The 12,215-nt window shown below is 42.5% G+C and overlaps 1 protein-coding gene across 1 annotated transcript in view; it reads right to left on the reverse strand.

Moving 5' to 3' along the window:
* Nucleotides 1-12,215, reverse strand: part of LRRK1 (leucine rich repeat kinase 1) — an 80,234-nt gene that overhangs the window by 41,195 nt on the left and 26,824 nt on the right. Inside the window, exons 6-11 of the mRNA XM_074880638.1 lie at nucleotides 6,993-7,219; nucleotides 6,338-6,465; nucleotides 5,910-6,073; nucleotides 5,067-5,204; nucleotides 1,209-1,321; nucleotides 38-114 (exon numbers count right to left, since the gene is read on the reverse strand). Of these exons, the coding sequence (XP_074736739.1) occupies nucleotides 38-114; nucleotides 1,209-1,321; nucleotides 5,067-5,204; nucleotides 5,910-6,073; nucleotides 6,338-6,465; nucleotides 6,993-7,219 (847 nt within the window). The remainder of the gene's footprint in view (nucleotides 1-37; nucleotides 115-1,208; nucleotides 1,322-5,066; nucleotides 5,205-5,909; nucleotides 6,074-6,337; nucleotides 6,466-6,992; nucleotides 7,220-12,215) is intronic.

The raw sequence follows: 12,215 nt of genomic DNA on the forward strand, positions 1-12,215 counted from the left end.
ACTTGCTTCCCCATGTTCGTGCTGCCGTGTACCTTACCTGCCTCTGGGCCACAGCGCACCCTGCTCTTCGTGGTGAAAAAGGGAATCCGCTTTGTTTTAAATCCCTCGTCACTCCTGTGAGCCAAACAAAATGGTGACACGTGGAGAAAAAAGAGCTTGGATGCAGCATTTGAGAACTGTGGTGCAGAGTCTGGCCCCACTCTAGGCTGTGGGATTCACAGCACAGCTTTTACGGGTTCCTGTCTGCTTTTGAGAGATGGGATTGAAACCTGCTGTGCGATCACAGAGTTAGACTCCACCAACACTCGTCCAGGCCCAATGGTTTTCTTCTGGCAAATTAACAGAGCTCTGCAAGGCAACGCTTTCAGCTCCCAGGGTGAGAGCACTTGACCCCCGGCTTTACGGGTGTCAAGGTTAAGTAGGCTGTCAAACAGCAAATTGAGCAACCTTCATGAGAAGCGGTGGAGAACCAACCTGCTGCCATTCTCTGCTCTCACCACAGAGTCTCTGACAACATGACCCAACAACATGACTCTGGAAATGCAGAGACATTCAAAAAACCAGTAATTTGTCTTTTGCAACTGACACAGGAACTCATAAGGACTCCAGAAGATTTACTGGAGAGGCACCCAAATGAGAAGATATGACACATTCAGTGCAGTTCTGGAGAAGATAAGGGACCTTTAACACTCTATTGTAAACACCTCTATTCTGATTTCTAGATAGAAGAACATCACTCTTTTATTGGATGACCTTATTAATGTCAGTCTTCTCTATGAACTTGCAGCTGGTTACACTTCCATTGAAAAATCAAAGATTTTTCATTTTTTCCAAAACAATACTCCCACGCTAACTACAAACTGCAGTCCAGCCAGATGGTTTATGGTTAAGATATGCTCCCCACAAACTAGTATTTGTAGTGACGAACCACACACCGGGTTAAAGAAATTTCTACATGCTCTGAAATTAAACTGCCATTATCAGTAATCCATCCACTTAATAAATGATATAGTGTGCTAATCAGTAAAGGATAATTCATCACTGTCACAGATACACAATATACTTAGAGACATGGTATGTGGATATCAATGCCTTCTATGCAGGTAATTAATTCACTACTGACACCCTTTGTATTACAGGAGGGATTGGGTTTGCTATTATTTCTTCAGCTTTTGTTTTCTCAGACAAAATTTGAAAGAAACACTTACTTTCCAAGTTGGTTTTTTGAAAGATCCAGTGATTTAAGTTGTTTGCAATTCCACTTATCTTGTGAAGGCAATGTAACTAACTGATTTCCCAGCAGCTTCAGGGACACCAAAGCCTAAAAGAGGAATAGCCTAGAGTTAGAAGACAGAGTCCATCAAGCACACCGAAAGAAGTTTTTTAGCATGGCTATTAAATAACAGAATCATGAAGAAAGTACATCTTATTCATCAGAACATCCCGTCCGTGCTGCCTAGCATGCAAACATTTCCTTCTTGTCTCCAGCAAGTATATTTTCTGCACGAAGCACCACCACTATTAGTTCTGGGAGATTATTAGTCTACTTGCTGACAGATGCAATTGGAAACAACCCATATAAGAGGACATTTTACTTTCAGTGAGGAAACCTTTCCAAATGGAAAAGAACAGTATGATTTACTTACACAGTATGCCACATATGGATGAGAAGTCTTATATGTGTGTGAAAGCTAGTGTCAGAGTGGGCTTACACCTGTTGTGCATGCATAAAATCAATGTGCAAAATGTGAACTATTTCACACAAGGAAAATTTTTAATTGCTTTGTTATTACTTGTCTATTAAAATGGACAGGATTTATATTAACTTTCCAAGATTTATACAAGTTACCTATCTACTTTTTTTTTTCCTTACACCAGAGCCAGAAATTTTAAAAAGAAGTGAAGCTGATTAACACCATGCAGTTAACACCATACAGATAGGACTCAGCTGCGAATACCATGACTAAGGTTAAACATGAGCTCTCCTTTAAATTTAACTGAAATATAGAAGAAAAAATGCCGTTCCCATTCAGATTTGTAACATTTATGCTCTTCCATCTGCTCTTAAAAATAATGTCAAGGCTCAAATGATCATTTTAATTTGTTTGAAAATCCAGTTTTCCACTGAAAAACAGTCTTCTGTGTAGTTTCCAAACAGGTTTATTGTGCAAGTCCCCCCATGAAAACTGAGATAAGCAGAATTCCAGCTGAATTATCTCATCCCACAAGTACAGCAGTATTAATGAATTATACCTCACGGAAATCATGTTTTACCAGCAGAGACTTCAGCTTCAAGTGTGTTAAATGTTTTATGTGCTCCACATAATATAAAAGGTTTATGCCCCTTTTCATCAAGCAGGATTAACAATGTCTCACAAAGCCAGTCTGTTGGCCTTCCTCCCCTTTTCTCAGATTGGAAAAATATGAGGTATCCATGTGACATAAGCGATGGACAACCAGCAGTTGTTGGAATGGCAATTATCATGCAAAACGCTCCCTCTAGTGATAAGAGAGGGGCAGCACTGGGCCTTGGTGGGACTTGGGGAAGGTGAAGTAAAATATAAAACTGCAGATACATGGAGTGAACCACTGGAGGAAAGGGTTGAAAAACCATTCAAACTATAAAACCCTCCCTGCTATTCTTGACAGCCAATGCTTTTATCATCATTAGTCTTCCACTGGCTCAAACCTCCTGTTGGAAGGAAGACCCAGTCCTCCCTTGGCGCTTGGTGTCGAGCTCTCTCCAAGGATCAGCATGGGGCTGTTCAATGACAATGCTTCAGACTTCTCCCCCGAAATATCCCTGGGCAGCAGGCGGGAGGAAAGGGAGGCTATGCGTTCCAGAATTAGCACAAACTTTGTTCTGTGTGGTCTAGCTGGGGTGCTTAATTTTCAGTCAACTGTATCCACGTTACACGTCCCCCACAAATGCTGACAAAGGCCACTCTCCAGGAGATCTGAAAACCTGGTGAGATTATATGCAACGCTTATGTGCCTGCTCCACAGGGGGAAAATTAGTGACTTTCAACTGACTGTGGCTCTTCATGACTGTAATTCTGGAGATCTGGTCCTTGTTTTGCAACTGCCTCTTCTCTCTCATCTCTAACTTCTTCATTTTTACTGCCTTTCAGGAAGAGAATGGGTGCCTCCAGAAGTGAGACCATGGCAGCAGCAGACAACTTCCTTCAAACCTACTGCCACAGCATGCAAAAAGGGCTCTGGTGTGGTAGATTATCCAGAAGGAAGGAACTGCAGCATCCAGATTAGGCTGCCTCGGTCAGCTCATGATGTGGAAAAACTGACCACAGTCTTACCTGAATACTTCCACCCAGAGAGGGTCAGGTGTCTCCAAGAGTCTAGAGACTAGTCTAGAGAACGAAGACATTGCTTAGAGCATGTACAGTTGGTTCCTTTAGAAGGCAACAGACAGGAAAGCTGAGAAGATCTCTGCTTCTCTTAACACCACATTTCTAGTTTATACATCATAATAGTGACTGTCAGCTGCGCCTAGTCTTAAAACCCCTCCACAAACCAAGCAAAGGCCAGTGATAATCTAGATGTCCCACCAGCCTAGGTCAGAGACATGCTTTCAAGTCCCAGGCCTCCTCTGCTTTCAGCTTTTCCCAAGGAGAAGACAGTTCACTGCTGTTCCTACATAACAATGTAGAACATATAATGTATGTTATATGTAGGAACATGTTACTGCCCATTTCTTCCCCTTCCCACATCTACTTCAGGAGAGGTAGAAGTGTGAGTGCAGCCCTATTCACCAACACAAACTCTACAACCAAGAAGTAACCTAAGCCAGGGCTGATCTAGGCATGGCCTTTCACATTCTATTTGCTCACCACACTCTAGTCCTTGGGCGACTGAAAATACCTGCTGTTTATTTCTTTTATGAAGGTAAGGCTGAAGAGATATGGATAAGAACTGGCACTATTCAAGGCAGCCAAAGCTTGCTAACTTTGAAGACAGACCATCAGCAGAGATTGCACTGAAGTCTTCTCTGACACTCTGTACTGGTGCTTTCACATCCCTCTGCAGCCTCTGAGCAGCGGCGCCCAAAGAAATGTGCCCTTGAAGCACCATCTAGTGTTTAATATCTGTCATGGTAACTCCCACCCACTGGGCTTATTTTTAATGCATTCAGAATAAACGAGTTTTGGAAACAATAGTCCATAGGATTCATTCTAATTCAGGAGAAACGCCAATTGAAAACAAATGGTTACCAGAAAGCAAAGCCAAATCTGCAGGGATCATTGAAAACAACTGAGGGAGCAAACAACCCTCAGCACTCTTCTTCCAGGAAGTTGCAAGAGACACCTTTGCAGCAGACTCCTGAGATCCAGTGGACATGGATATGAACCATCACTTCTGCATCCTTCCTGCAGAGGCTGGCAGTGAAAATCATGAAACTTCTGCACAAAGATTTACCTCTGTTTCTATCTCCATGGCCCTGAGTTTCACAATCTGGAAGGGAAGCTTGGAAGAAACCTCCAAGTTCTGCTTGGTTTCATGTCAAAACCATGTGAAGCCACAAATTCTGAAGAATTTTGAAGTAAAACTATGGATCTCTGATGTCCACTGGCAAGAATTATTTAATCTACAAGCTTAAAAATAAGAGAGATGCCAACTAGCATTATTTAGGGCATTCAAACATGCTATTTTCAGCACAGAAAGATTAATCCTTAATTACACAACACTGGTGTGCCAGACTAAGAAAAAAACCAACTATTTGTGAGCACATTTGAGTACATCTATATTTCAGTGGTTGGCCCTTGCAGCTACAATGCAGTGGTCGTCTTCCAAACTGCACTCCCAAAATCTGAAAACCACAGACATCCAAAGAGTTCTCAGAAGGCTTGTGTCAAAAGCCAGATACCATATCACAGTGGATGAGGGCCTGAATGTAATTCAGGGGGTTACAGGCTGCTCAGAGGCTCTGAGCAATTGCTGTGTTCATCAGCTCAAAACAGCAAGTAGTCTTCTACCTTAACTGGGCAGCCACTGCTGTGACTTCAAGGTAATAAGAGAAGTACTGTGAAGTAGGAAAAAAAGACACTTGCTTCAAGCTGGAAGAGTCCCGGTGGAACTTCTTTTAGTGAGTTCTCAGAAAAATCCACTTCTCTGAGGTGATTTTTCCAGAAAATAGTCAACGCGTCAGGTAGGAATTCCAGTGAGTTTCTAGATGCTTTACAACATTTCTGGAACACATAAAAGCAAAAACACCCACAGAGTAGTAATCGTCTCTTTAAACAATGAGGTAGGTCAGCTGTCACATGTTTAAGGCATTAATAAATTGATTCTAGGTAATGACTTTAGATAATTTGATCTAGATAAACTATTGTGCATTCAGGCACATAGGATTTGCTGAGGAGATGCACTCGCTTAATTAATGGGCAAATTCTTTGATGGGCAAAAAGTATTTTGAAAGTTCTTTTGAAAATTATCTCCAGTTGCTTTTCAACCATAACCAAACACTTCACAAAAGTATACGGTTCTGCTATCCCTGTAATAATGAGGAATTAAGTCACAGTGATGGGTGGGTATAGATGCCCTATATAGCCATGGGTTTGGGCAAAGTTAACTTTGAATGAAGGCTGAGTGTTCTGTAAAATGATCCTAACAATACTTCTGTTCATATGAACTACAGAGAAAACCAAGACATCCATATAAGACATGTTTCTAGAAGTTTTCCACCAATGCCATCAACATGGTGAGAACAGGGTAGAACCTCAGAAAGACTTGATCTGAGACCCATAAACTGAATCAGGCAGGGGCACTTCTACAGAAACAGAACAGCCTTTTAGCCTAAGATGTCTGACAGCTTTTTAAGCATCACAGTATAATTTTTGCATTGTTTCAACAGCTTTTTCAGCCTCTGACTCTGTCAGAACAGTTTGACTTACCAAGGGGCAGGCCCAGGGATCTGGAAACACTTTCAGCTGATTTCTGGAAACATTCAGTATGTTTAGGGACTTGAAGCAGTATAGAAAAACCGTTGGAAGTTCCACCAACCTGTTGTCAGAGACGTCAAACTCCTGCAGCTTCCTTAAACCAATCCAATTAGTTGCTAGAAAACACGAAACATTGTGGACTTGGTGTAAACATGATAGCAGTCTGATCCAGCAAGACGCTACATACTTGCTAGATAAGAGCCAAAGGACTTCATGAGTGCTAAAAAACAACCAGGGCTTTTCAAGTACTTTAGACAAAGGATTGAGAGATATCAAACATCTCTAGCTAATCCTGTCTTGAAGTCATTATTGTAACAGTTTGGGGTTCTCCCTTAGAGATCAGGCCTTGAAATGTAAGCATAACACTGGACTGTACGTACTGTTTTCCTCGTCAAATAACTTCTCCATATAGTTTTTGGAAGCGATGAGTTTCTTAAGGTTTTTAAGATGTAGGAATCCAGAAGGAAGAGTAGAGAGCCTGTTGCTGGATACGTCAACCTCGAGTAACCTGTGAGTGCAGAAGATAGTCAGGCATCAATAAAATGCTAGCAAAGACCCCTGTTGCCATAGACTTTTATTTTACCAGGACAGCTTTAGATGTGAATGAAAGCAGCTGGAATGTGCTCTCACAAGAAAAAGCAAAAAACCCAATTTAGAAAATTAACCCTTCCAGGGAGCAACAAGTGGTCTGGATAGACAGCAGATCAGATAATTGATACCAGCCAGCAAATGTCAATCTTGAGTGAGCTCAGGCCTTAGACTTAGAGGAGTGGGGCTCACCAGAACTGGGGAAAAGCAGAAGCAACATGAGACAGTACAGGAATAAAAGTCCCTACAATCGTCCTGACAACTGACTTGGAAACACTGAGAATGCAAAAGGTCAAATCTTAAGTTAAACCCTGCAGCAGACAGAAAATAAACCAAGAAGCTCTTGCATATGCTCTTCACTTACGCAGCTTCACACAAGCACAACGGACTCATTTGCACCTGCTCTCCATACCGGTTCAGTTTGCTGTAGGCATCTAGCGCACACACCTTGTACATATAATTTCATCGGATGACTGTACGCTGGGTAACTCTGTCAGCTGATTGTCAGCCAGGCTGAGCTTCCTGAGGTTTATCAGGCCCCATGGGATCACGGATGGAAGGGAGACCAGGCAGTTGGCAGAGAGATCAAGCTCAGTTATCTGACAGGAGATATCAATCAGCCAGTCCAGATCCACCCAGGGCAGTTTGAGGTTTGACCAGTTCACACACAAAGCCTGCATATGCCAAAGAAAGAAGAGACAACCACGTTAGGAAAATCCCAATTGCTCTCAGCCTGTGTTACATGACTGAGAATCTGGCAGATCAGAGCACAGACCATCAACATTTTGCTCACTTTCCAATCTGCTTCTAGGAATTAAACTGACTCAGAGATGAAATCATGCCTGGATATCAGCAGCCTCCACCATGTAACTGCTCCATGATCTCACTCCAAAGACCATGAGCAAGCGCAAGCAGGGGATCTGGACTTCTTCACCAGTCCATACACCAGCTCCAGTGTGCCCCACAAAGGGTGAGCTGCCCTCGCCTGAAATCAGCACTCTCATCCGAGAGCTGGACAGACTCTTAACGGTTTGTTCATCCAACAATGTGCAGTGAGTTTCCACGGGGCTGGGTTCCCTGCCCCGCAAGACGCATTCACACCCTACATTAGCAGCATGATACGGAGAGATCATGGAAACCATCTTAAATCCAGACTCCACAGCCCGAACCCTACTCTGTCTCTTTGACATGGTCCGCATTGCTGCTCAGATCTCCAGGGCAGTCTGAACACCAAGAGAGGCCAGGCAGGTCCAGAGGAACCCCTGGGGAGCAGGCAGCCCGTGAAACACTTATGGATCATTGCTTGTGCACCTGCAGAGAGGACAGGGACAGATCAGCTGACTGTGGTAATGACTTCTCAGGAGGAGGCCAGTTGCTGGAATAATTACTATATGCCCAGGCACTGCTCTTCCATCTTAAACCTTCCAACAGTAAGCAGCCAAACTGTTCTGAAGAAGGTTTAGAAGGTTTAGGTTTTGCAAAGGAACATCTGGGAAAGGCAAGAAAAGGCAAACACCCTCTTATAAAGCATTTCTACACACTAGAAATTTGCTCAGTATCATTTAGGAAGGCATTTTAGTTTCTGAGAGACGTGATTTTGACAGTTGCCTCCTTCCTAGATAATGTTCTACTGTTTTTGACAGTAAGACAAGGAAGTTTTTATCCTCTTTTGGGAAAAAAACAAGCTGCTGTTAAAGTTGTAACTACTTATTTCAGGCTCCAGCTTGGACAGAAGAAAACATGAACACATATGGACATCAATGCAAGTAAACAACCCAAGGCTTCATTTTCAAGATCACCTCATTGCATTCCAATGAGATCTATGTTCCAAAATACACCTGTTAAAAATGTTAGTCCTGAAACATTTTCATAAGCTCAGTTTTTGACATAACTCATCCCAAAGACAGCCTCAATGAAGTGATCGTTAATTCTCCACCAGGAGGCAGCAAGGACCTGACAGCAAATTTAATTTGCTTTCCAATTCTCAGTATTTAGCACTTAAGATTTTTAACCCCAAATTTAGTATTAAAAGAAATATATTTTTGGAAGACAGAGAAAGAAAAAAGAAACAAAGGTCTAGCTCAAATGCTTATTTGAGACTCAGAACTCCAAGTAATGAAGATCACACAGTCTAGGAGAATGGAATAAAGGGTAAGCACAAACAGTCGCACTTTCTAGAAACTGACAGTAGTAGTACTTAGTGTAGACATAGTGCTTTTCAAATGGTCACTAGTGAAGCCTCAGGACAGCCCTGCAAATATGAATGGAAATATTATGCCCATTGTATCACTGGGGAAACCAAGGCAGAGAGCCCAAGCTGTCTGTCTAAAGCTATATTCACCACCATGCCACAAGGCATTCATATAAAACACAGCAAGCCAGTAGCAACAAGAAATCAAATTTAGCAGAGTACTCACTGCTACTGAAAAATATCCAGTACCTAATGGGAGTTACACTGCAAAGCTTTCACATTGGCACTAAACATATTCTGCTTTATCGTTAAGATTTTCCAAGTCTGTATATTTAACAGCTTCCTGCTTACAAACTCATGTTTTAAATTCTGTATGTAGCTCTCTGTAATTTTCTTTTCACCTATAACAGCCCAAGACTGAGCTTGTTTACATCACTGGGCAGCACTCAGTTGTGATTTACAGTAATAGAGAGTATAAACACACAGGTCAGATTCCCTTTTCCATCCCTAGCCACCCCACACTTCAGGATAGATGTAGGGATGTGGTACTGATGCTAAGGGACTGGAAGATCTTCCCAGCAAGAGGAAACCTCACTGGAGAAGAGCACGTATGTGTTGAGACACTTGACTATTTTTTTTCTGGTTCCTTGAATTGCCCCAAGAGCTCATAAGAGGAGCCAGATCCCTAAATCCAGGTAATGCACGAAACCAGCTCTACACTACAAAAGTAGTATTGGTATCTATCTGGCTACTTACACACACATTCAGGGCACTACCCTGTCTTATAATATTATTACTCTTTTACTTTAGAGAGAGAATTTTCAGCTAGTTTAGCTTCCAGACGAGGTCACCAAAAACTGACTCACAATGGTACTGATGCAAGAGGAGGGAGGAACGCATGGCTGGGGACAGGAGGAGAGCAGCATCACTGTAGCTCCATCCTAGATCTGCCAAATTTGTCTCTGACAGAAATACAGCTTAATCAGCAATGAAATTCTCTTGCTGATGTTGTTTGTACCATATTGTGGTTTATATTGATGACAACAAAGCCTTTTTATGCCAGGACAATTAAATATACACCAAGACTTCTGCTCATACAGAAAAAAACCCCATCACTCTCCTACCTAACCGTGCTGGATAAAATCACATGCTCTGTATTAGCAAAATCACAAACCCCCTGGTTTAGGAAAGAGTTAAGAAAAGGCCCAAATACCCATCCTTCATGTAGATTTTTAATAGGAATGGGCTCTTCAGGCTAGAAGAGAAAGGTATAATGAAGATCCAGCTGCTGAAAGTAGAACACAAGCAGTCTGCCTAGATATGTGAGAAACAGGGAATTAGCCATTTTAACAACTAACCTTGGTCGGCAATGCATACTCCATCCTCCTCCCTTCTTTCCAGGAATGACAAATTTTTTCAAAAGCTATGCTGAGACTCAGCCAAAATGAGGTCAGAGGGGTTAAACCAGAACATATAAGGGAAAATGCAAGCTTTTAGGCAGCAGTTCTAGTATCTATGGTCTTAAAAATTAACTGCTAGTAAGAAAGGGGCTTCCTGTTTATATCGTCATCAAGACATGGGGTACGGAACTGCTAACACAGCACTGAGAGTTACAGAAAGCTGGATTCATCTCAGACTGTCTATCAGACACATCAGATATCTCCTGTAACCATCACAAAGACCTTGCTCAGAGGGAGTCTAAACCTCAAAAATGAAGCCATGGAGATCAGCCATGCTCTTTCCTCTATTTCCCTTTACAGCTTGCTACCTGTCAACAGAGGGGAACAGCAACACCCTTCACGGAGATCTCAGGCAGTGGCTGAAGCCGCCTTTTACTGACCCCATGCTGTTGGAGCAAGGTGGTATCTCAATCTGTGATGAAGATCTGGCTGTGAGACTAAAGCTACTTTTCACCCTGCAACAAGGAAAACAGTGAGATTACATTCAAAGGTGGCCTCAGCACTGATATTGCAAGCTGTTAATTGTTATCCTGTGTACATTATCATCACCAAAGACTGAAAGACTAGCACTGAGTTGGGCAGGACACATAACAAAGATGCCATCCAGAGATTTACCCTGGAAGTTCAGGATAACTTTCAACAGTACACTGAGATGGAAGTAGTGGCTCCTGGCATTTTCTCCTTTGGCAATGGTATCGCCACATTGGCTGTGGATGCATAGGATCCACACCACAGCCCAAAAAGAAAACAGGGAAGGAAAATTTTCCTGTTTTTTTCTAAACTTCTTTTAGCATCTGATCTAAAGTAGGATGCACTGTAGCACCTTTCCTAAGCTAAGCATCCATGACCAGAGTATCCAACCCCTTGAATTATTCACGTTTTACCTAAACAAACAGAAGCAAGAAACTTGAGAATTACAGCCAAAAATCTGGGCAAATATTCTCTGCAAAAGGTTCTCCACAGGTCCTTCAGGCAACGAGAGGATGCATATAACCATACAGGGCTTTGCAATTCTGGCAGTGATGGGAACAAAGGCCTGGAGAGCTGGGTTGCTCATTCGGTTTCCTCCCTACAGGAGAAAGTAGGCTCTTGTGGTTGAGGTTCTGAATTCAGATTCCAGAGCTTCAGATTTCTTGTGTGACACCAGTCACTGTCTCAGGCTAACCAGACTCTGTTTGCCAGTCCATATAATGGGACAATAACATTTCCCCTTCTCTCAGGGGAGCCAGGAGTAAAAATGCACTACAGACTCCAACTCCCTCTTTTTTCTTCCTGCTTAATTAAACTGCTCCCAACAAAACTGCAATTAAAAAAAAATCAGAGAAAAGAACTGATGGTGTTTATCCCCTCTTTCAGTTCCTGCTGTGTTTCAAGATGATGCTCTTTAGAGTGGGCTCAGGCTCTTATTCCCATACAAAAAAGTACTTGGCCTTGAGTACCCTGACCAATGCAGTAACAGTAAGATCTACAGCCTGCTTTTAGTGGGCGCAAGCAGGACCATGCATCTCTGCTGCTTCTCATTTCAGACTGATACTCATCTCTATTTTGCATTTAGATTGCTGTGTATCATTTACCTCAAAAATGCAGAGCCACGGCCTCGGGGTATTTAATGTGATAGAAAGATACCTGCAGAATTCAGATAGTGACTTCTAAAACCACAGACCAGATTGTGAAATCCAAAACCTGCTATGAATGCTGCAGGGTAGGTGTCCCCATCTGCTAGGCAGCTTTTTGAATCTCCTTGAACTCAGTCCTCCTCAACCAGAGCCTGGGACTAACAGTGTCTCTTCCACCTGAGTGCTGCTAACTGGAGGATCAGCCAAGCCCCTTCATCTGCCTTAGGGACTGTGGATCAAATTCATCTTGGTGCTAGTAACCTGATGTCAGTGGAGTTACCTTAGGGATTTACTTGGCTCAGCAGTCTGCGGTGAAAATGTAATTAAGTGAAAGAAAGCCCAACAGCAATGCCACAAAGAGAGGGAATTTCCTCCCCATCTCATACTTAATAATCTCCCCTAT

The sequence above is a fragment of the Strix uralensis genome, chromosome 11 (assembly GCF_047716275.1).
Source record: "Strix uralensis isolate ZFMK-TIS-50842 chromosome 11, bStrUra1, whole genome shotgun sequence".
Taxonomy (NCBI): domain Eukaryota; kingdom Metazoa; phylum Chordata; class Aves; order Strigiformes; family Strigidae; genus Strix; species Strix uralensis.